Source organism: Hylobates moloch, unplaced genomic scaffold (genome assembly GCF_009828535.3).
Source record: "Hylobates moloch isolate HMO894 unplaced genomic scaffold, HMol_V3 SCAFFOLD_5, whole genome shotgun sequence".
NCBI classification, from domain to species: Eukaryota; Metazoa; Chordata; class Mammalia; order Primates; family Hylobatidae; genus Hylobates; species Hylobates moloch.
In genome coordinates, this window is record NW_026652280.1 from 126,484,316 (window position 1) to 126,510,069 (window position 25,754).

Consider the following 25,754-nt stretch of genomic DNA (forward strand, 5'->3'; position numbering starts at 1 on the left):
CTTCTTACTGTCCTTGCTGCAGGCAGTGCACCTGTTACGGGGAGTGGACGAGGCTGTCTCCTGATGGAAGTCAGGCTTTCACCAACCAGATTACTGACTCCTCTCCCTCCTTTGAAGAACAAGTAGCCCAAAACAGATACTGGAAAAGTTCACTACAATTCTGCTTTCTCCTGTGGAGTGGGGCATAAGCCTCATCAATGTGGAAATGACTAAAGGCCAAACATCTACTTCAAATGATTTTCCTGAAAGATTTCTTCTCAGTACCTATTACAGAGATATGATGGTATAGGAGAAGATACAAAATTGAAAAATAGTTCATTGCAGCACCATTCACAATAGCAAAGACATGGAATCAACCTAAATGCCCATCAGTGGCAGACTGGATGAAGAAAATGTGGTACATATATGCCATAGAATACTATGCAGCCATAAAAAAGAACAAATCACGTTCTTTGCAGGACCTGGAGGCCATTATCCTTAGCAAACTAATACAAGAAGAGAAAACCAAATACTGCATGTTCTCACTTATAAGTGAGAGCTAAATGATGAGAACACTGGGACACAAAGAGGGGAACAACACACACTGGGGCCTACTTGAAGGTTGAGGTTGGGAGGAGGGAGAGGATCAGAAAAAATAACTATTGGGTACTACTAGGTTTAGTACCTGGCCAGTGAAATAACCTGTACAACAAATCCCCATGCCCCAAGTTTACCTATATAACAAACCTGCACATGTACCATTGAACCTAAAAGTTTAAAAAATAAAAGTAAAATTAAAAAATAATAAAGACAAAGATCTATAATAATTTCTAGATCTGCACTGTCGAGTACAATAGCCACTACATACATGTGGCTATTTAAATTAAAATTAAGTAAAATTAGAATTCATTCTCTCAGTTACACTAGCCATTTTTCAAGGCTCAAGAGCCACATGTGGCTAGTGGGTTCTTTATTGGACAGTGAAGATACAGCACATTTCCATCACTGTAGAGACTCTATTGAACAGCACTGTGTTAAATGTAGAAAAACAGGATACTGAATTAACAACTCTACTTTTCTCATAACTGAATGCAGTTGTCATCAAATATTATGGTCACAAACCTCCTAAAAAGAATTTCAAAACACTATTATTCTTATACATTTTTAAGTTGATAAATTTTTCATCATAAATTTCAACAGCTACAGCAAATGATCTAATTTCCATGTTATATTTCCATTTTAAAATAAAATCAGGCAAGGCACAGTGGTTCACGTCTATAATCCCAGCACTCTGAGAGGCGAAGGCGGGCAGCTTGAACACAGGAGTTCAAAACCAGCCTGGCCAACATTGCGAAACCCCGTCTCTACAAAAAAATACAAGTTAGCTGGGCATGGTGGCATGTGCCTGCAGTCCTAGCTACTCAGGAGACTGAGGTGGGAGAATCACCTGAGCCCCAGAGGTCGAGGCTACAGTGAATCTTGAACTCATGCCATGCACTCACTCTGGGCAACAAAGCAAAATACCATCTCAAAAAAATAAAAAAGATAAATTAAATAATGACATCACTCTCAAATGTATTTACTGGAGGGGCTGTTTGATGTCTATTATTTCAAATTAAAAAAAAAATTTCCACTTCTCCGACAAAGGTATCTTTTTTTAAAATTTTAGTCACCTAGCTAATTTTTTCACCCACAAAGTTATCTCAGTATATCTTTATGTATTAATCTGCATTATTTAAAATTTTTCAGTGAAGATTTATTTCGGTTTTTTTTTTTTTTTTTTTGAGATGGAGTCTTGCTCTGTCACCCAGGATGGAGTGCAGTGGCATAATCTCGGCTCACTGCAACCTCTGCATCCTGGGTTCAAGCAATTCTGCCTCAGCCTCCTGAGTAGCTGGGATTACAGGCACCACCCACCATGCCCAGCTATTTTTTGTATTTTTAGTAGAGACGGGGTTTCACCATGTTGGCCAGGCTGGTCTCAAACTCCTGACCTCAGGTGATCCACCTGCCTTGGCCCTCCAAAGTGCTGGGATTACATGCATAAACCACCCTGCCTTGCCTTTTTTCCAAGATGGAGTCATGCTCTGTCACCCAGGCTGGAGTGCAGTGGCATGATCTCGGCACACTGCAACCTCTGCATCCCGGCTTCAAGCAATTCTCCCTGCCTCAGTCTCCCAAGTAGTTGGGATTACAGGCACGTGCCACGCCCAGCTAATTTTTGTATTTTTAGTAGAGACAGCGTTTCGCCATGTTGGCCAGGCTGGTCTCGAACTCCTGACCTCAGATGATCTGCCTGCCTCAACCTCCCAAAGTGCTGAGATTACAGGCTGCAGCCACCATGCCCAGCCACAGATTCTTAAAAATTAAAAAATTTCTTCTGACACTTAGTTACAATATCATTATACAATTGAATATAACAAATATACATTTTGAAATATTAAACACTAAAAATAAAAATTTATTGAAAATATCTTAATGAGATTAATGCTTTAAAAAATCAAATTATATATCATGTATAAATACTGTTAATTGCTGGAATGACACAGAGTTCAATGGAAACATATAGCAAAAAGTTTATCAAGCAAGTGTGGGACTTAAAAAATATGTATTAAGGCCAGGTATGGTGGCTCACGCCTGTATTCCCAGCACTTTGGGAGGCAGAGGCAGGCAGATCACGAAGCAAAGAGATACAAACTATCCTGGACAACATGGTGAAATCCCATCTCTACTAAAAATACAAAAAAATTAGCTGGGCGTGGTGGTGTGCGCCTGTAGTCCCAGCTACTCAGGAGGCTGAGGCAGGAGAATCATTTAAACCCGGGAGGCGGAGGTTGCAGTGAGCCGAGATCGCGCCACTACACTCCAGCCTGACAACAGAGTGAGGCTCTGTCTCAAAAAAAATAAAAAATAAAAAATTAATAATTCAGTATCACAACCAGGACAGAAAAATATAAAGGGAAATGAAATTGTTCACCAAATTAGCATTATTAAGGAAATATTTAATAATAATTCAATAGGCAGCTGTTGAGCACTTTTAAGACTGTCTCAAAACAAAATACCATCTATATATGTATTAATAATTGCATAAACTACACAATAATGTAAGAGAGATTGCAGAAGCTACAGCACACTGCACATGGTAGGGATGAATAGAGAGCAATGAAGTAATAATTTTTACTAAGCAGTAAACTCCCAAAGTTTAAAAGGATTTAAACATTCTAATAGCCTTTTAGCAATTAAAAAAAAAAATGGTTCTCCTAGTAATCAGAAAATTCTGTTTAAAGATGTAATGTTTATCTATTGGAACACTGAATAGATAAACGTATCAATGAAGCTTTCTCCTCCTTATTTAAAATCATGCAAAATACACAAATAAGATGCAGGTTCATATCTTAGTTTGAGTGGGCTTTTCAGAGACTAATATTTCAAAATGTCCCTTTATGTGGTACCCTGGAGATTTTCTTATAACTCTGGGAAAATGCACTAAGACTGGTAAAAAAATAAACTTCTTAAGTAAAAAGGAAGAATGGCAATTGTGAAAAAGATGCTAAAAAGAACCTTCAAAGACCTACCTTGACTTTAAGCAACTCAATTTTAGGAGAAAGTACACATTTAAGTAGCAAAACTTGGAAACCAATACTCTAAAAACCACTGACATCTGCAAAACCTGAATCTCATGGAAAAGCTTTGTAAAACTCAAGTGGTAGGAATATCCCTGTTTGAAGGCCACTGGTTTAAAGAATATTCTTAAAAGACTGTTCTACAGTGTCAAATCAACAGAACTACTTGCATTTGGTAGTTTAAAACAAACAAAAAACATACTGAAATGGAATTTTAGATAAAGAACAGACATAAGAATAGAAGTTTTTTGGAAAATAGAAATTCAAGTCACTTGTAGGACTTATCGCTGAGACTCAATAACAGTGACACATCCAAGCCAAGATTAATCATAAACTCCCTGTGTACACTGTTGAACTTAAACCTCTCACTCCCAGAGGCAAAATCTCTGCACTCCAGCCTACATCTTTAACACTGCTGGCACACCTCATCAGAAGTACAGAAATCATTTCAGTCTGAAGACCCCCAAATTTATCACAATCCCTCGAACAACAAGTGTAGTATCACTCTAGAAAGTTTTACTCTAAAATAGAAAGTTATCTCATATCTCAACTATTACAGAAATGAATAACTTATAAAAGTTACCCACTATGTGAAAACATAAACAGCAAGTAACACTATCATCAACTTTAAAGCAAATTGAACCCAACTGTCCAAGGTCATAGATATCACAGACAAGGATAAGAATAATGACTATGTACATGGAGCAACTTTTTTCATTTTACTGTTCCATACAGACTAATTCAGGACTTTCTAAATGTATCATAGAGCATCCTCTGAATCTACATGTTGGACTATGTTTTAATAATCACGACAAAAGGTCCAAGATAGACCCGAGTTTTAATGAATTACACACTCTATTGTAGTACAACACATTGAGCTGACATACCAAACTGATTTCCTTTGAGTCACAACCTCAACTGCTACCGGGAACAGGAAAACATCTAAATGTGGAAGCATGTTGGGTGTAAGATAACAGAGAATGATGAAAGCACATTCCATTCGAAAGACACTCAGTTATTTGTTAGTACCACAAGCCAAACAAAAACATATCTGGGGATGAATCTGCGAAACCTACTAGGGTTAAAATTTTATTTCTCTTAATTGTTTGGCTTCCAAAACATATTCAAGATTCAAATACAAAAAATATTTACGGCCGGGTGTGGTGGCTCATGCCTGTAATCCCAGCACTTTGGGAAGCCAAGGTGGGCAGATCACAAGGTCAGGAGATCGAGACCATCCTAGCCAACATGGTGAAACCCCGTCTCTACCAAAAATGCAAAAATTATCTGGGTATGGTGGTACGTGCCTGTAGTCCCAGCTACTCGGGAGGCTGAGGCTGGAGAATCACTTGAACCTGGAAGGCAGAGGTTGCAGTGAGCTGAGATTGTGCCACTGCACTCCAGCTTGGTGACAGAGCGAGACTCTGTCTCAAAAAAAATGAATAAAATAAAAAATTAATATGTTCAAAGTGCCCGCCAGGTAGAAGGTATATATCATTAGAATAAGACAATGCCTATTAAGTGTTATTGTTGCCGGGTGCGCCGGCTCACACCTGTAATCCCACCACTTTGGGAGGCGGGCAGATCACGAGGTCAGGAGTTCGAAACCAGCCTGACCAATATGGCGAAACCCTGTCTCTACTAAAAATACAAAAATTAGCCAGGCATGGTGGTGTGCGCCTGTAATACCAACTACTCAGGAGGCTGAGGCAGTAGAATCGCTTGAACCCGGGAGGCAGAGGTTGCAGTGAGCAGTGAGCCGAGATCGCACCACAGCACCCCAGCCTGGGCAACAGAGCAAGACTCTGTCTCAAAAAAAAAGAAAATGTTATTGTTGTCACAGCAAGTACATTTGCATAAAGTTGCCTCATTATACTTTAGATGTGATTTCAGCAAAGAGATTAGAATTATACCCAAATTACAGATCAAATCTATATCCCTAATTTAATTAATTACATAAAAAAGAAAAATATATTTACTTCAGGTGTAAAGAATATTTTATTTCAATACTTCAACATTGAAATCAGCTATCACACATATCCACCGACTGATATTTCATTGTCCATCTCTCAGGAGATATTCAAAGTGAGATTAATTTGATGAAGCATTCTCAGCAAACCTAGAACACTGTAGTTCATCTTCAAATTTAAGTCATAGCCTTTAATAAGTTACTTCTTAGTCATTATTTTATAGTATTTATGAAATAGTGCAATATATCAATGAGTTATCATTTAAGAGGCAAATACTCTACAGATTTGGATTTGTCATCCCAATTCCTTGGCATTCAATAATATAAGTATCTTTAGCAGTGTCTTCTTCATCTTCTGATTTCTTCACAATAAATTTAGCCTGAAATCAGAAGAGGAATATGTAAGTAATACGAAGAGAGATGGAGGAAAGAGCCCACAACTCCAACTTATGTAGGCAGAGAGTTAATGTCAAGCCCATTTTATTGAAAAACCTACAGAGACACAAAGATCAAATGATTGATGAGAAAGAAACTTAATAGCCTAAAGATAACACATTTCATTGTACAACCATGGTTCTTGTTCAGAGGTATACATACCTGTGAGTTTTGTCCAAATATGTATGCCTGGGCCCCTTCCATACACACTGAATCAGAAAGCTCAGATGTACAGCTTAGGCAAATAACAATTTTGAAACCTCAACTGGTAATTTTAATGTAACTGTATTCCCTACGCCCTAAAATTTTTCTAAAACATTTCTACTTTCATCTTGTCAAGTAACAAATTACCCTTTAATTTCTTTACATTTTTTCTTGCTAATTTAGTTCCCTAAATATATCGTTCAAAAGATCCAGTTCAGAGAAGGTATGTGGGGAGGAGGGGTGGTGGTGGTGATTAACAGATTCCTTCATCTTTAATGTACTGGGCTTAATATCACATTTTTCACTTAGTAACTAAAGTTGGCTTTGAAATATTTTATCTGTATCATTGTATTTTGCTTTTGTTTTTGTTCTGTTTTTGAGACAGAGTCTTGCTCTGTCACCCAGGCTGCAGTGCAGTGGCATGAACACGGCTCACTGCAGCCTCAACTTCCTGGGTTCAAGAGATCCTCCTGCCTCAGCCTCCAGTGTAGGTGGAACCACAGGCACATGCCACCATGCGTGGCTAATTTTTAATTCTGTTGTAGAGACAGGGTCTCACTTTGTTGCCCAGGCTCAAACTCCTAGGCTGAAGTGATCCTCCTGCGTCAGCTTCCTAAAGTGCTGGGATTACAGGCATGAGTCATTGTGCCTGGCCTATATCACTGTATTTTGAAAACATCATTATTTTTAAAGCAGATGTGATTCATTTTAACAAAACTAAATTTAGAATCAAAACAACTAGCCAAGTGCAGTGGTGCACACCTATAATCCCAGCTATTCTGAGGTGGAAGGATCATTTGAGTTCAGTTCAGGAGGCTGGCCTGGGCAACACAGGAAGACTTCTCACAACTCCCATCAATGTCTTAAAAAAAAAAAAAATCAAAACAATTAAATAGGTAAAGTTTGTGGCAAAAGGATTTCAAATATGCCTAAAATCTTAGGATTCTTGGAAGTACGTTTTAGAAACCATCACTCTGGGGCCTTACTGAATGAACAGTAATGTTCAAAAATTCTTTCACTTTCAGCATTACATGGTAATGTACTGACACAGAGTGGACATTTGAAATTACTGTTGAATGAATAAATGCTGAATTCTGAGCTAGATAACCAAATAATTTAATTAGTAATATATGTATGCATTTATATATTTTTCAAATTACAAGCATTATATAAATATGAAACACAAGTAGCGGCTATGAAAATCATTTCTAGCCTATACATAAACCCACTTAAAACTACAAATATGTAGATCTGAAAAGAGCATAGCAGGCCTATCTAGCTTAAGTCTGATTTTACAGATAACTATTTGCATTGAGACAAAGAAAGATAAGAAATCTGCCCCAAGTCACCCAGTTATAAACAAGAAAGCTGAGCAAGATACGAGCTATACACAGGTTCATAGCACTTTCCGTTATGTATACATTTCAAATAACAAGTGCCTACTATATGTAAAGTACTGTAAAAAGTAAAGAATATATAATGAATAAAGCCTGATCTCTGCTATTAAGGAGATCAATCTATAAGGAGAGACAGGCAAGTAATAGTTATAAATACAGCATAAGTAGAATAACAAAAAAATAGAGTTAACACTCTTGACATCAAATACAATTTGCCTTTAATTCCCATCAGTCTTTCCTACAATTTAACAAAAACTTATCTGTGTTTCTTCATAACAATTAAAAGTATACATAATTAAGAATCAGGCCAGGTGCGGTGGCTCACGCTTGTAATCCCAGCACTTTGGGAGGCCGAGGCGGGCAGATCATGAGGTCAGGAGATTGAGACCACGGTGAAACCCCGTCTCTACTAAAAATACAAAAAATTAGCCGGGCGTGGTGGTGCGCGCCTGTGGTCCCAGCTACTCAGAGAGGCTGAGGCAGGAGAATGGCATGAACCTGGGAGGCGGAGCTTGCAGTGAGCCAAGATTGTGCCACCGCACTCCAGCCTGGGCGACAGAGCAAGACTCCGTCTCAAAAAAATAAATAAATAAATAAAAGAATCAACCTGGGCACAATAGCTCACAGCTGTAATCACGGCACTTTGGGAAGCTGAGGTGGGAGGATCACTTGAGCCCAGGAGTTCAGGACCAGCCTGGGCAACACAGGGAGACCCCGTCTCTCAAAAAAAAAAAAAAAAAATTAGCAGGGTGCAGTGGTGCACAGCTGCAGTCCTAGCCACTTGATAGGCTGAGGTGAAACGATCACTTGAGCCCAGGAGTTCAGGGCTGCTGTGAGCTATGATACTGCCATTGCAATCCAGCCTGGGCAACAGAGCAAGCCCATCTCTAGAAAGAAAAAAAAAAAAAAAAAGGCCAGGCACAGTGGCTCACGCCTGTAATCCCTGCACTTTGGGAGGCCAAGGCAGGCAGATCGCGTGAGGCCAGGAGTTTGAGACCAGCCTAGCCAACATAGTGAAACCCTGTCTCTGCTAAAAAGTATAAAAATTAGCTGGACATGGTGGCACATGCCTGTAATCCCAGCTACTCTGGAGGCTGAGGCATGAGAATCGCTTGAACCTGGGAGGCAGAGGTTGCTGTGAGCCAAGATCGTGCCACTGCACTCCAACCTGGGCTAACAGAGCAAGACCCTATCTTAAGAAAAAAAAAAAGAAAGAAAAAGGATCATCATACAAATAGGAGTAGGGCAGCAACAGTGGTTTTGTGTTTGGGACACTTCTGTAATGATTAATTTTTTAAATTAATATATGTTACTTTTGTCATTTTAAAAAATGCTAAGACTACAGCTGGGCATGCTGGCTCACACCTGTAATCCTAGCACTTTGGGAGATTGAGATCGGAGGACTGCTTGAGCCCAGGAGTTCAAGACCAGCCTGGGAATGTGGCAAGACTCCATCTCTACAAAACATCAAAAAATTAGCCAGGTGTGGTGGCACACTCCTGTAGCCCCAGCTACTTGGGAGGCTGTGGTGGGAGGATCATTTGAGAGCCCAGGAGGTTTGTGCCACTGCAATCCAGTCTGGGCAACAGTGTGAGACCCTGTCTCAAAAATAATAATAATAAAAATGCTTAAGATTAGCAACTTCCCTAATAAAATTGTTATAAATTTTATATTCCTTTATAAAATTACTTTATAAAGAATAAGCAAACTGGGAAATATGCTACATGTTACTGAAAGAAGCAAGAAATGAAGCTGTATGCATTAACTGCAAAAAATGCAAAGAGAAACAATTTAGGAGAAGAGGAAAACACCTAAATGTCAACAGTGGTTTTACCGGCAAGGGGAAATTATGAGAAGGCTTCTCCCCTCTATTTCCTGTAAAGAGATTACATTAGTTTCATGATGAAATATTGTTTCTTTAAATTAACAATCCAGGCCAGGCATGGTGGCTCACACCTATACAGATCACCTGAGCTACAAAGTTTGAGACCAGCCTAAGCAACATGGCAAAACCCCATCTCTACAAAAAACAGAAAAATTAGCCGGGTGTGGTGGCATGTGCCTGTAATCCCAGCTACTTGGGAGGCTGAGGCAGGAGAATCACTTGAGCCTGAGAGGCAGAAGTTGCAGTGAGCCGAGATCATGCCATTGCACTCCAGCCTGGGCAACAGTGCGAGACCCTGTCTCAAAAAAAAAAAAAAGAATCCTGTAGGAAAGGTATGAATATGAGCTCATACAATGATAAATCTTTCTTCATTAAAAACTGTATGTCAACTCTACTAAATTTCAGAGGACGGTGAATATTAGAGTTTCAACAAATATTCTATTTTACCAATAGAATCAAGAAAATAAAATGTCTAAAATTTTATATAAATTTTTTTATAGCCAACTATGAATCCCTTGTGATTTGATATCATAGTTCACAACAAAACATCTTTACTTACTCTGTAAGGCAGTACCACACAGTGATTGTAACATGGGCTTTGAAGTATGCTTTCCCAGGTTTGCTCAAAGCTCAGCTCTGCCACTAAAAATCCATGTGGCCTTGAACAATTTAATGAATCTCTCTGCCTCACTTTACTCATATTTATAATGGGAATAATAATAAATAGCCACCTACAATAGTTATGCTGAGTAGACAGTTTAGATAAATTGCTAAATTAGCTCAGTGCCTGTCACACAGGAAACAGTGATAGCAATTATGATTACTATTAAGTTTCCTATTAAAATTTAACCCAAAATTGGCTAAAATAAAAATCAAAATATCAATTTCCCTTTCTGATAGAATACTCACCTTTGCTATTTGTTCAGCAAAATGTATCGCGGTTTGCGTATGGAGCGTAACTGGTCCTGTTTTTATTCTGGAAACTCCATTGGCTAATGCCATGAAAACAATTAGCTATTTAAAAAAGAACAAAGAAAAATCTCACACATTTATTAATATTTGGCATTATAATTCCACTGCTGCCCATAATAAAAATACTACTAGAAATAAAAATTGCTAAAAAAGAATTTCTATTTCTTTAGGTTTCCAGAAGTACTCAGAAGATGATACCCTAAGTCTGTGAGTAGTACAAAAAGGCTTGGTAGCAGCTCTCAACATAGAATTTTTTAAATTAATATTTACAAGTAAAATACAGAACAGTAATATATTTAGACCAACTATCTCTACAAGTTGGTATATATAATATGATGTTTATTCTACTCTCTAAAATTACATTTTAACAGCTGTTAGACTAATACTGGGACTTTACTGGGAGTTTAAAGTAGACCTGGGCAAGAAGGAAGAGACTAGAAATAACAGAAACTGTCTTAAGAAACAGGTCAAGAAATCTTGAGGATTTTATTTCTAAATATGGACACTACTGATTTGGGATTAAGGAGACAAAAGTATGGTAGAAAGGAAAATCTATAAAGATAACAGACCATAAAAACGATATTTGGAAATATTCAGTATCACTTCTCACTGTGAGTGAACGTGCTGAGTTTTTTTTGTTTTTTTTTTTTTTTTTGAGACGGAGTCTTGCCCTGCCGCCCAGGCTGGAGTGCAGTGGTGCATTCTCGGCTCACTGCAAAGCTCCGCCTCCCAGGTTCACGCCATTCTCCTGCCTCAGCCTCCCGAGTAGCTGGGACTACAGGCACCCACCACCACACCCGGCTAATTTTTTGTATTTTTTCAGTAGAGACGGGGTTTCACGGTGTTAGCCAGGATGGTCTCGATCTCCTGACCTCATGATCCGCCCACCTCAGCCTCCCAAAGTGCTGGGATTACAGGCTTGAGCCACCGCACCCGGCAACGTGCTAAGTTTGAGAGGTCTCTGACACGTCCAAGTGGAGGTGTTGACAGGCATAGGGGATATTATGAGTAAGGAGTTAAAGAGAAAGGCCTGGGCTTCGGATATAAATTTGGGAGTTGTCAGCATAAAGACGGTACTTAAGCCATGAGACTGGACAAACTAAGAGAGGGAGCAACTACAGAAAAAGAAAACAAGTATAAGCCAAAGTCCAGGGGCTCATCAAAATTTAGAAGTTGGCCAGGCACAGTGGCTCATGGCCCTTAATCTCAAAACTCTGGGAGGCCAAAGTGGGAGGATCACTTGGCTGCCAGAGTTTAGGATTAGCCTGGTCAACATACTGAGACCTCGTCTCTATAAAAATCAAAACAAAAAAAGTTTTAAATTAGCTAGGCATGACAGCATGTGCCTGTAGGCCTAACTACTTAGGAAGCTGAAGCAGGAGGATCACTTGAGACCAGGAGTTCGAGACCAGCCTGGGCAACATAGCAAGACTCTGTCTCCACCAAAAAAAAAAAAAAAGTTGTTGAGAAGATGAAAACCACAATAAACTAGTAAAGGAGACTAGAATGTATGGCCAGTGAGATAGGAAGATAACAGTATTTCAGAAACCAAGGAAAGAAAATACTTCAAGAAGGAAGGAGTGATCAATTGCACAAAACACTGTAGACAGGTAAAGTAAAATGAGGGCTGAAATTTGAGGAATGCAAATCCTAGAATTTTTTTTAAATTATTGAAGTAGGACTTGCTAATTAGTGTCTGAAAGTCAATTATTTAAACTGATATTCAATCTAATTACCACATATTCAAATCTAACAGGTTAGAGGGTTTTTAACCTAAATGTGTCATTACCTGGTCTTGCAGATACTCATCCACAGTACCACCATGTCTAAGATTTGCTAATAGCATTTCGGCAGCTTCAATTCCAACTTTGTCTGCATTTACACCTTAAGATAAGCACAACATTAAAAAACAAAACAAAACAAAACTAATTACTAAGAGACAAAAAGTTTGATATATCCCAATTAGCACTGGCATACAATTTTTAGGCCTCAAAAACCCACTCAATGCACCTTTTAGAATAAGATCTTTAGTTATTTAATATTCTGAGTGTTTGGGATACGCAAAAGTCTTATACCTTTAAATGTACTAGTGGAGGAAAATATAGGCTTCATTAGTCCTATTTAAAATGTACTAATTTATAAAGCCAGTTTATAAGTTAAGTTATGACCCTATAACACTATGCCTCAATTTCAAAATTTAAAACTTGCAGCCAGGCAGGGTGGCTCATGCCTGTAATCCCAGGACTTTGAGAAGCTAAGGTGGAATAATTGCTCGAGGCCAGGAATTCAAGGCTGGCCTGGGCAACATAGCGAGATGCCATCTACCAAACAAACTCACCTCCCAAATCCCAGAAAAGCATGCGTGTTACAATTAGTCTGCAGGTAATTCCATCAGAATTAAAGAATTTGGCCCAGTGAGGTGGCTCACGCCTGTAATCCCAGTGCTTTGGGAGGCTGAGGCAGATGGATCACTTGAGGTCAGGAGTTTGAGGCCAGCCTGGCCAAAATGGTAAAACCCCATCTCTATTAAAAATACAAAATTTAGCTGGGCATGGTGGTGCATGCCTGTAATCCCAGCTGCTCAGGAGGCTGAGGCAAGAGAATCACTTGAACCTGGGAGGTGGAGGTTGCAGTGAGCTGAGATTGTGCCACTGTACTCCATCCTGGGTGACAGAGCAAGACTCTGTCTAAAAAAAAAAAAAAAAAAATTAAAGAATTTTTTTAAAGTCAGGAAATTACATTTTATGTAAAAAAAGAGCATATAACATTATCAGATAAAATATTTTAGAGTTTTATTTCCTCTAAGATTTCAACAGGTATTAACTTATTTTAAACATAAGTCAGAATATTTACCCTCTTGCCCTACTCCCTATCTCTCCATACATATCCCAAATCTTTGGTACAACACTGAATACAAAATAAGTCTGTCAGAAGTAGTAGAATGCCACATTATTATTTTAAGGTATTTACTCTCAACTAAAAAATTCTTGGCTGCAAATGAAAATGTCTTATGAAAAATGAAAATGTGGTTAGTTTTGTTTCTATTTTATATTTGCAAATTTACTTGATTATATGAGATAAAATTTTCCCCAAAGTGGAAATTGTAGAATTTTAACTCTATTTTTCTTTGTTTTTCTTGTTTTTTCTTTTTTTTTTTTTTTTTTTTTTTTTTTTTTTTTTTTTTTTTTTTTTTAGTGACTAGGTCTCACTATGTTGCCTGGACTGGTCTCGAACTGCTGAACTCAAGTGATCCTCCCGCTTCAGCCTCCCAAAGTGTTAGAATTCCAGGCATGAGCCATCATGCCCAGCAACTCTATTTTTCTTTATAGTAGTCATAATAATATAATAAATTACCCTCTTTATATAATCAATTGGCCAAGTATTTACATGACTGAATGAAATGGTTTGAAACATGTTTTGTGAATCTTGACTTCTTGTTAGCCACTGCCACTTCCTCTTCTAGAAGATGGAGATGATAATAACTATGCTGCAAAATTGTTATAGAAATTAGAGATAATATTTATAAAAGCATCTGTTACCTAGACTAGTACATAAAAAGCTATTAATAATAACACAGATTGAGTAACCCTTATCCGAAATGCTTGGGACTAGAAGGTTTCAGATATTGGATTTTTTAAAAATTTTGGAATATTTGGGCCAGGCGTGGTAGCTCATGCCTATAATCCCAGCACTTTGGGAGGCCGAGGAGGGCAGATCATTTGAGATGAAGAATTCGAGACCAGACTGGCCAACATGGTGAAATACCAAAAATACAAAAATTAGCCAGGCATGGTTGTGTGCGATTGTAGTTTTAGCTACTCAGGAGGCTGAGGGACAACAATCTCTTGAACCCGGGAGGCGAAGGTTATGGTGAGCTGAGATTGTGCCACTGCACTCCAGCCTGGGTGACACATGAGATTCTGTCTCAAAATTTAAAAAAAAAACAAAAAACGAATATTTGGATATACATAATAAGATAGCTTGGGGATGGGACCCAAGTCTACACATGAAATTCAGCTAAGCACAGTGGCTCATGCCTGTAATCCGAGCATTTTGGGAGGTGGAGGCAGGCAGATAGCTTGAGCATAGGAGTTCAAGACTAGCCTAGCCAACATGGTGAAACTCTGTCTCTACTAAAATAGCCAGGCATGGTGGCGCACACTAATAATTCCAGCTACTCGGGAGTCTGTGGTGGGAAGATCTCTTGAACTCAGGAGGCAGAGGTTGCAGTGAGCCAAGATCGCACCACTCCACTCTAGACTGGGCAAGAGAGTAAGACTCCCATCTCAATAAATAAATAAACAAACATGAAATTCATTAGTTTCATACATACCTTACACACATAGCTTGAAGGCAACCTTATACAATGTTTTAAATGATTTTTGTGCATAAAACAAAGTTTTGTGGCATATTGCCACTTGAAAAGCTTCTGATTTTGGAATATTTCAGATTTTAGATTTTCGGATTAGGAATGCTGTAGGAGTATTGCATACCCACTATTTATCTACCATGCTAAGTAATAGAAACCAGATCCTTTGCTAAGGAGGCATTTAAAATACGCATATATTAGAGAATTAGAGGATAATTAAGTGCTAACTCTGTGATATAAACTATATACCCGACAGGAGTTCAGAAAAGTAAGAGATTATATAGGTTCTAGAATAATTTGAGGTTTCATAAAGCATGAAGGACTTAAGTGAGTCCTTGAAAGACAGCTAAAATAAGGATGGAGGATGTAAAGGAAACGGAAAGAACTTCTGGCTTTGTAGTACTAGAAAACAGCAGGTACACTAAAGTTTTCTGCTATGTAGCAAAGAATTCCTCAGGGCCATTCACATTCCTTTCCACCCAGCCACCTTGATAGTAACAGTATGAATGGTTCTACATTACTAACTGCCATTACTAGCAGTCTGTAGCAAGTGAACATAACAAACAAAATATGAGAATCTTGCTTATTAGTATTATACACCCCAAAAGCAAAATCTCAATTTCTTCTGAAATCTTAATGCTTTTCTAACTAATTGCCAATCTTCTCACATTTTGGATGTTTTTAAACAAAGCTCTCAAGGACTTGTTTTAGGACATCAGAGAGATGCCATGAGGCCGGCACGGTGGCTCACGCCTGTAATCCCAGCACTTTGGGAGGCGGATCACTTGAGGTCAGGAATTCGAGACCAGCCTGGCCAACATTGTGAAACCCCATCTCTACCAAAAATACAAAAATTAGCCAGGTGTGGTGGCACACAGTTGTAATCCCAGCTACTTGGGAGGCTGCGGTGGGAGGATTGCTTGAATCCAGGAGGCGGAGGTTGCAGTGAGCCGAGATTGCTCCACTGCACTCCAGCCTGGGCGACAAAGCAAGATTCCGTCTCAAAAAAAAAAAAAAAAACCAGAAACAAAAACAGAGAGATGCCCTGAATTACCACATACACTGAGGGAGGGAAAGAAGGTGCTTGCTATAAGTGAGGCAATTCCTATACAAAGGAAATAAAAATTTATTAACTAGAGGTACAATTCATTTCAGCAGATTATCTTGCTCCCATAGAAAAGAATATAACCAACTGTAAGATAAGAGTAATGAAAGATCACTCAGATACTCAACAATGGAAAGACAAAACACATTCTGTCAATAATGCAATCACTTAAAGTTGGAAGGAATCCTTCAACATAGATCATGATCATGGTCCAATATCATTTTTCAGATAAGGAAAGCCCAGAGTCACTATGCATGATAATGACAGGACATGGGACTAAAATTTAGGTCTTCTCACTCTCAGTTTAGTGCTCTCTATCATAACACACTGCCTCAGTCTAAAACAGCGAGATTTTCTCAGACAAAACAAAATCTCACCTTTTTAAAATAAAATTAAAGAATTTTATTCTAAAATTTTTATATAGTTAGAAGGATTTTGGAGATTCTCCAGGCTAATCTTCTTGCTCAACATATAAGGAAACTAAGATCAAAATGGTTTTAGTAACTGAGACAATGATAAAGACATCACTAGTTACAACTTCCTGCCTCTACCACCTATGGTGGTATTGACAAGCAGCCAATGTTTCTTCTGGTGATAACCCTAAGAAATTAGGATTCAAGGTCTGGTAGTTTTGTTTTATTTTTTGAGACAGGGTCTTGCTCTGTCACCTAGGCTGGAGTACAGTGGCGTGATCTCAGCTCACTGCCACCTACACCTTCTGGGCTCAAGTGATCCTCCCGCCTCCTGCCTCAGCCTTTGGAGTAGCTGGGACTACAAGCACATGCCACCATGCTCAAGTAATTTTTATATTTTTTGTAGAGACAGGGTTTCGCCATTATGCCCAGATTGGTCTTGAACGCTTGGGCTCAAGAGATCTGCTCACCTTGGCCTCCCAAAGTGCTGGGATTACAGGCATAAGCCACCACGCCCGGACCCTAAATCCAGTAATTTTCTAGTTAATTTAAATCAGAAATGAAAGGGGATCTGGATAATGGAGGTCATGACATTCTCTCTGAGATCTTTAATATATAGACAAGCTAGATTGAGAAGACCACAAGTTACTTTTGCATTCGCTAACATCTCATTCGACTGACATGCATGATAGGAAACAAGGAAGGATACCAGGAGGAGTCAGTCAATCTCAGCAGGCATGTTGCTCTCTCCTCTATTCTCTCCTAACACCCTAAGTCTAAAAATAAGTACTGTGTACTCTACAACTGTTTTATCCAAAAACAACTTCAAAGTACAAGTTGTTTCATGTGACAAAGTGAGAAAAAAATGCTGACAGAACATTAGAAAATTTTTTTCAGGCCTGGTAAAAAAATTCCATGTATTACTGATAAAGTAATGATCCCTTTACAATCAATCTCAACACAGCATATCTAAAATTATCATCTACCCTGGCAAACTAACTCTACCCCCTATATTCACAAGAGGTAAATATATCCAGTTACCTAAGCCAGACATCTAGAAGGTCATACTTTAACACTGCCTTTCTCACTTCCCATATCCAACTGGCCACCAAATATTGTCTATTCACCTTTGCAAATACCCTTTTATCAGTATTCACCTCTCTAGCCCAGCATTCCTTGGCACAGGCCCTTACCATTCTGACCTGAATTGTAATAAACTCTTATCTTCCTGCCTCCAATATGGCTTTCTTCTACTTCTTTGAATTTGAATCTTTCAAAAACTCTCATATCACATCCCTCCTTAAACTTAGCTCTATATTTCAGGATGAAATGTAAGCTCCTAGATATAACCTATAGCCTTTCAGAGTCTGGCCTGTTGATCTTTCTGTTGTCATCTCTCTCCATTCCCCTACCCAGATCTATTATCCACTTGCAGTTGCTCAAACACAGAACACTATTTTTTTGTTGACAGGGTCTCACTCTGTCACCCAGGATGGAATGCAGTGGTGCAATCATAGCTCACTGCAGCCTTGAACATCTCAGGATCAAGCAATACTCCCACTTCAGCCTCCTGAGCAGCTGGGACTATAGGTGTGAGCCACCATGTGGGGCTAATTTAAAAAAACAAAACAAACAAACAAAAAAAAACAAAGGTTTTTAAGAGATGGGATCTTGCCATGTTGGCCAGGCTGTTGTCAAACTCCTGACTCAAGCAATCATCCTGCTTCAGCCTCCCGAGTAGCTTGGACTAAAGGTGCATGCCACCTCACCCAGAATACTTTTGTATGTCAAATTTCTTTGTCCTTCCTCCTTAGCTCTCACTTTTCTATCCAGCTAACTTCTATTTACCCACAGAACCCACTGGAGGACCATTAAATGGCAGAAGCCAGACTTGGGGTCAGTCCCCAGAAGGATTCACTTTTCTTCCCCTGTGTTCCTATGGTACCCTGGGGATACCACTGTCATAGAACTAGTCTGTTTCCTCTGCCAGAATAAGCCAGGAGGCAGGAATCATAGCTGTCATTTCTGAATCCCTAGCACATGGTACCTGGCACATTTGGTAACCAGTAATACAAACAAACTCACACTTCTCCCAATGCCTGCTAAGTACTTATTACTTGTAATATGTCTGCTTCTAGTCTCTGTTTTATATTTGTATTCTCTTTGCTTCTGAAGACTGTTGTAGATAGTGCATGAAGTGGCTCAATATCCACACTGATTCCTCACTGCACCTGATACGTAATTAGTATATGCCAAATACATATTTTAGATCACTATTTCTCAAACTTCAGTATACATTAAAAATACCTGGAAAGGATTTTTTTTTGGGAGCCAAGATGGCCGAATAGGAACAGCTCCGGTCTCCAGCTCCCAGCCCCAGCGACACAGAAGACTGGTGATTTCTGCATTTCTGCTTGAGGTACCGGTTTCATCTCACTAGGGAGTGCCAAACAGTGGGTGCAGGACAGTCGGTGAAGCGCACTGTGCGCGAGCCGAAGCAGGGCGAGGCACTGCCTCACTCGGGAAGCGCAAGGGGTCAGGGAGTTCCCTTTCCTAGTCAAAGAAAGGGGTAACAGACGGCACCTGGAAAATCGGGTCAGTCCCACCCTCATACTGCGCTTTCCCAACGGGCCTGGAAAACGGCACACTAGGAGATTGTATCCCGCACCTGGCTCGGGGGGTCCTGTGCCCACGGAGTCTCGCTGATTGCTAGCACAGCAGTCTGAGATCAAGCTGCAAGGCGGCAGCGAGGCTGGGGGAGGGGCGCCCGCCATTGCCCAGGCTTGCTTAGGTAAACAAAGCAGCCAGGAAGCTCGAACTGGGTGGAGTCCACCACAGCTCAAGGAGGCCTGTCTGCCTCTGTAGGCTCCACCTCTGGGGGCAGGGCACAGACAAACAAAAAGTCAGCAGGAATCTCCAGAGACTTAAACGTCCCTGTCTGACTGACAGCTTTGAAGAGAGTAGTGGTTCTCCCAGCACGCAGCTGGAGATCTGAGAACGGACAGACTGCCTCCTAAAGTGGGTCCCTCACCCCTGAGCAGCCTAACTGGGAGGCACCCCCCCAGAAGGGAAAGACTGACACCTCACTGGGCCAGGTACTCCTCTGAGACAAAAATTCCAGAGGAACTATCAGACAGCTGAATTGGTGGTCTCACGAAAATCCGCTGTTCTGCAGCCACCGCTGCTGACACCCAGACAAACAGGGTCTGGAGTGGACCTCTAGTAAACTCCAACAGACCTGTAGCTGAGGATCCTGTCTGGTAGAAGGAAAACTAACAAACAGAAAGGACATCCACACCAAAAACCCATCTGTACATCACCATCATCAAAGCCCAAAAGTAGATAAAACCGCAAAGATGGGGAAAAAACAGCAGAAAAACTGGAAACTCTAAAAAGCAGAGCACCTCTCCTCCTCCAAAGGAACGCAGTTCCTCACCAGCAATGGAACAAAGCTGGATGGAGGATGACTTTGACGAGTCGAGAGAAGAAGGCTTCAGACGATCAAACTACTCTGAGCTACGGGAGGAAATTCAAAACAATAGCAAAGAAGTTAAAAACTTTGAAAAAAAATTAGAAGAATGGATAACTAGAATAACCAATGGAGAGAAGGGCTTAAAGGAGATGGAGGAGCTGAAAGCCAAGTTTCGAGAACTACGTGAAGATTGCAGAAGCCTCAGTAGCAGATGCGATCAACTGGAAGAAAGGGTATCGCAGATGGAAGATGAAATGAATGAAATGAAGCGAGAAGGGAAGTCTAGAGAAAAAAGAATAAAAAGAAATGAACAAAGCCTCCAAGAAATTTGGGACTACGTGAAACGACCAAACCTACGTCTGATTGGTGTACCTGAAAATGACGGGGAGAATGGAACCAAGTTGGAAAACACTCTGCAAGATATTATCCAGGAGAACTTCCCCAATCTAGCAAGGCAGGCCAACATTCAGATTCAGGAAATACAGAGAACGCCACAAAGATACTCCTCGAGAAGAGCAACTCCAAGACACATAATTGTCAGATTCACCAAAGTTGAAATGAAGGAAAAAATGTTAAGGGCAGCCAGAGAGAAAGGTCGGGTTACCCACAAAGGGAAGCCCATCAGGCTAACAGCTGATCTCTCGGCAGAAACTCTACAAGCCAGAAGAGAGTGGGGGCCAATATTCAACATTCTTAAAGAAAAGAATTTTCAACCCAGAATTTCCTATCCAGCCAAACTAAGCTTCATAAGTGAAGGAGAAATAAAATACTTTACAGACAAGCAAACGCTGAGTGATTTTGTCACCACCAGGCCTGCCCTAAAAGAGCTCCTGAAGGAAGCACTAAACATGGAAAGGAACAACCGGTACCAGCCACTGCAAAAACACACCAAAATGTAAAGACCATCGAGGCTAGGAAGAAACTGCATCAACTAATGAGCAAAATAACCAACTAACATCATAATGACAGGATCAGATTCACACATAACAATATTAACGTTAAATGTAAATGGGCTAAATGCTCCAATTAAAAGACACAGACTGGCAAACTGGATAAGGAGTCAGGACCCATCAGTGTGCTGTATTCAGGAAACCCATCTCACGTGCAGAGACACACATAGACTCAAAATAAAGGGATGGAGGAAGATCTATCAAGCAAATGGAAAACAAAAAAAGGCAGGGGTTGCAATCCTAGTCTCTGACAAAATAGACTTTAAACCAACAAAGATCAAAAGAGACAAAGAAGGCCATTACACAATGGTAAAGGGATCAATTCAACAAGAAGAGCTAACTATCCTAAATATATATGCACCCAACACAGGAGCACCCAGATTCATAAAGCAAGTCCTGAGTGACCTACAAAGGGACTTAAACTCCCACACAATAATAATGGGAGATTTTAACACCCCACTGTCAACATTAGACAGATCATCTAGACAGAAAGTTAACAAGGATATCCAGGAATTGAACTCAGCTCTAAACAAAGTGGACCTAATAGACATCTACAGAACTCTCCACCCCAAATCAACAGAATATATATTTTTTTCAGCACCACACCACACCTATTCCAAAATTGACCACATAGTTGGAAGTAAAGCTCTCCTCAGCAAATGTAAAAGAACAGAAATTATAACAAACTCTCTCTCAGACCACAGTGCAATCAAACTAGAACTCAGGATTAAGAAACTCACTCAAAACTGCTCAACTACATGGAAACTGAACAACCTGCTCCTGAATGACTATTGGGTACATAATGAAATGAAGGCAGAAATAAAGATGTTCTTTGAAACCAACGAGAACAAAGACACAACCTACCAGAATCTCTGGGACACATTCAAAGCAGTGTGTAGAGGGAAATTTATAGCACTAAATGCCCACAAGAGAAAACAGGAAAGATCCAAAATTGACACCCTAACATCACAATTAAAAGAACTAGAAAAGCAAGAGCAAACACATTCAAAAGCTAGCAGAAGGCTAGAAATAACTAAAATCAGAGCAGAACTGAAGGAAATAGAGACACAAAAAACCCTTCAAAAAATTAATGAATCCAGGAGCTGGTTTTTTGAGAAGATCAACAAAATTGATACACCACTAGCAAGACTAATAAAGAAGAAAAGAGAGAAGAATCAAATAGATGCAATAAAAAATGAAAAAGGGGATATCACCACCGATCCCACAGAAATACAATCTACCATCAGAGAATACTACAAACACCTCTATGCAAATAAACTAGAAAATCTAGAAGAAATGGATAAATTCCTCGACAAATACACCCTCCCAAGACTAAATCAGGAAGAAGTTGAATCTCTGAATAGACCAATAACAGGTTCTGAAATTGTGGCAATAATCAATAGCTTACCAACCAAAAAGAGTCCAGGACCTGATGGATTCACAGCTGAATTCTACCAGAGGTACAAGGAGGAACTGGTACCATTCCTTCTGAAACTATTCCAATCGATAGAAAAAGAGGGAATCCTCCCTAACACATTTTATGAAGCCAGCATCGTCCTGATACCAAAGCCTGGCAGAGACATAACCAAAAAAAGAGAATTTCAGACCAATATCCTTGATGAACATTGATGCAAAAATCCTCAATAAAATACTGGCAAACTGAATCCAGCAGCACATCAAAAAGCTTATCCACCATGATCAAGTGGGCTTCATCCCTGGGATGCAAGGCTGGTTCAACATACGCAAATCAATAAATGTAATCCAGCATATAAACAGAACCAAAGACAAAAACCACATGATTATCTCAATAGAGGCAGAAAAGGCTTTTGACAAAATTCAACAACCCTTCATGCTAAAAACTCTCAATAAATTAGGTATTGATGGGACGTATCTCAAAATAATAAGAGCTATATATGACAAACCCACAGCCAATATCATACTGAATGGGCAAAAACTGGAAGCATTCCCTCTGAAAACTGGCACAAGACAGGGATGCCCTCTCTCAGCGCTCCTATTCAACATAGTGCTGGAAGTTCTGGCCAGAGCAATCAGGCAGGAGAAGGAAATAAAGGGTATTCAATTAGGAAAAGAGGAAGTCAAACTGTCCCTGTTTGCAGATGACATGATTGTATATCTAGAAAATCCCATTGTCTCAGCCCAAAATCTCCTTAAGCTGATTAGCAACTTCAGCAAAGTCTCAGGATACAAAATCAATGTACAAAAATCACAAGCATTCTTGTACACCAATCACAGACAAACAGAGAGCCAAATCATGAGTGAACTCCCATTCACAATTGCTTCAAAGAGAATAAAATATCTAGGAATCCAACTTACAAGGGATGTGAAGGACCTCTTCAAGGAGAACTACAAACCACTGCTCAATGAAATCAAAGAGGATACAAACAAATGGAAGAACATTCCATGCTCATGGGTTGGAAGAATCAATATCGTGAAAATGGCCATACTGCCCAAAGTAATTTATAGATTCAATGCCATCCCCATCAAGCTACCAATGACTTTCTTCACAGAATTGGAAAAAACTACTTTAAAGTTCATATGGAACCAAAAAAGAGCCCGCATTGCCAAGTCAATCCTAAGCCAAAAGAACAAAGCTGGAGGCATCACGCTACCTGACTTCAAACTATACTACAAGGCTACAGTAACCAAAACAGCATGGTACTGGTACCACAACAGAGATATAGATCAATGGAACAGAACAGAGCCCTCAGAAATGATGCCGCATATCTACAACTATTTGATCTTTGACAAACCTGACAACAAGAAATGGGGAAAGGATTCCCTATTTAATCAATGGTGCTGGGAAAACTGGCTAGCCATATGTAGAAAGCTGAAACTGGATCCCTTCCTTACACCTTATACAAAAATTAATTCAAGATGGATTAAAGACTTAAATGTTAGACCTAAAACCATTAAAATCCTACAAGAAAACCTAGGCAATACCATTCAGGCCATAGGCATGGGCAAGGACTTCATGTCTAAAACACCAAAAGCAATGGCAACAAAAGCCAAAATTGACAAATGGGATCTCATTAAACTAAAGAGCTTCTGCACAGCAAAAGAAACTACCATCAGAGTCAACAGGCAACCTACAGAATGGGAGAAAATTTTTGCAACCTACTCATCTGACAAAGGGCTAATATCCAGAATCTACAATGAACTCAAACAAATTTACAAGAAAAAAACAAACAACCCCATCAAAAAGTGGGCAAAGGACATGAACAGACACTTCTCAAAAGAAGACATTTATGCAGCCAAAAAACACATGAAGAAATGCTCATCATCACTGGCCATCAGAGAAATGCAAATCAAAAGCACAGTGAGATACCATCTCACACCAGTTAGAATGGCCATCATTAAAAAATCAGGAAACAACAGGTGCTGGAGAGGATGTGGAGAAATAGGAACACTTTTACACTGTTGGTGGGACTGTAAACTAGTTCAACCATTGTGGAAGTCAGTGTGGCGATTCCTCAGGGATCTAGAACTAGAAATACCATTTGACCCAGCCATCCCATTACTGGGTATATACCCAAAGGAGTATAAATCATGCTGCTATAAAGACACATGCACACGTATGTTTATTGCGGCACTATTCACAATAGCAAAGACTTGGAACCAACCCAAATGTCCAACAACAATAGACTGGATTAAGAAAATGTGGCACATATACACCATGGAATACTATGCAGCCATAAAAAAGGATGAGTTCGTGTCCTTTGTAGGGACATGGATGAAACTGGAAAACATCATTCTCAGTAAACTATCGCAAGGACAAAAAACCAAACACCGCATGTTCTCACTCATAGGTGGGAATTGAACAATGAGAACTCATGGACACAGGAAGGGGAACATTATATTGTGGGTGCTGTTGTGGGGTGGGGGGGGGGGGGGCGGGGACAGCATTAGGAGATATACCTAATGCTAAATGATGAACTAATGGGTGCAGGAAATCAACATGGCACATGGATACATATGTAACAAACCTGCACATTGTGCACATGTACCCTAAAACCTAAAGTATAATAAAAAAAAAAAAAAAATACCTGGAAAGTTTGTTAAAATGGATTCCTGGGCCCCACTCCCACGGATTCTAATTCAATACGTCTGAGGTAGGCCCCAAAATCTGTATTTCTAACAAACTCCCAGTTGATGCTGACAAGTTTGCCTGTCTGCCAACCACATTTTGAACAGCACAGTTTTAGACAGAATTCATTTATGTGAGTTCAACTGGAAATGGTGATTTTATTTATTCTCTTGATCAGATTTGATACCCAACTAGTTCTAGATTTACCAACCGAGCAAACTGAAGAATTTCTAAACTTTTTTGTATTCAGTAGTAATAATGTGGCTTAACAGCATAGCTAGGGTAAAAATTTTTATTTATTTATTTTGCAAAGACAAAGTCTCACTACATTGCCCAGGATAGTCTTGAACTTCTGGTCTCAGTGATCCTCCCACCTCAGCCTCCCAAAGTGCTAGGATTACAGGTGTGTACCACTGTGCCCAGCTTGGAAAGCATTTTTAAAGATGCTACAAAGTAGGAATAAAGCAATCAATGACCACGCAAACAACTAGAAGTTCACCTAAAAGTGGTCTGGTTGGTAAAAGTAACTTTAAATATTAACAAACACATACATGTATGTATCTTCTCTAATATGCCAAAACTTAAACAAATCTCTCTTTCACAAAAATATTCAAAATTTTGAAATCACCAACCAATGTAATAACTGATGCAGAGAAGAATCATCAATAGATGTTAAAACCATTGGATGAAAGCTGTTATGGGAGCAGGATAATCAGATGGCCTCAAAATATTTTCTCGGATCACTAGTTAATTATAAAGGTAAAAGGAACCTTCATAGCAGACAGATCTGCAGGACACACCTCTTTAACCAAGTGATCACACTCAACCTCACCAATAAAGGAGAAACTAACATCATGTGCCCCCTGCCGTGATACA

General features: G+C 39.6%; 1 protein-coding gene across 3 annotated transcripts in view; it reads right to left on the minus strand.

Annotated features, from left to right (window-relative positions):
- Positions 1 to 2,964: 2,964 nt before the first annotated feature.
- The window catches only part of RTCA (RNA 3'-terminal phosphate cyclase), a 34,905-nt gene continuing 12,115 nt past the window's right edge, over positions 2,965 to 25,754 (minus strand). For all 3 annotated transcript variants that reach the window (XM_032155266.2, XM_032155269.2, XM_032155270.2), the window contains 3 exons: positions 12,254 to 12,348; positions 10,402 to 10,506; positions 2,965 to 5,951 (listed from right to left, as the gene is read on the minus strand). In XM_032155266.2, coding sequence (XP_032011157.1) covers positions 5,850 to 5,951; positions 10,402 to 10,506; positions 12,254 to 12,348 — 302 coding nt within the window. In that variant the 3' untranslated portion in view covers positions 2,965 to 5,849. The remainder of the gene's footprint in view (positions 5,952 to 10,401; positions 10,507 to 12,253; positions 12,349 to 25,754) is intronic.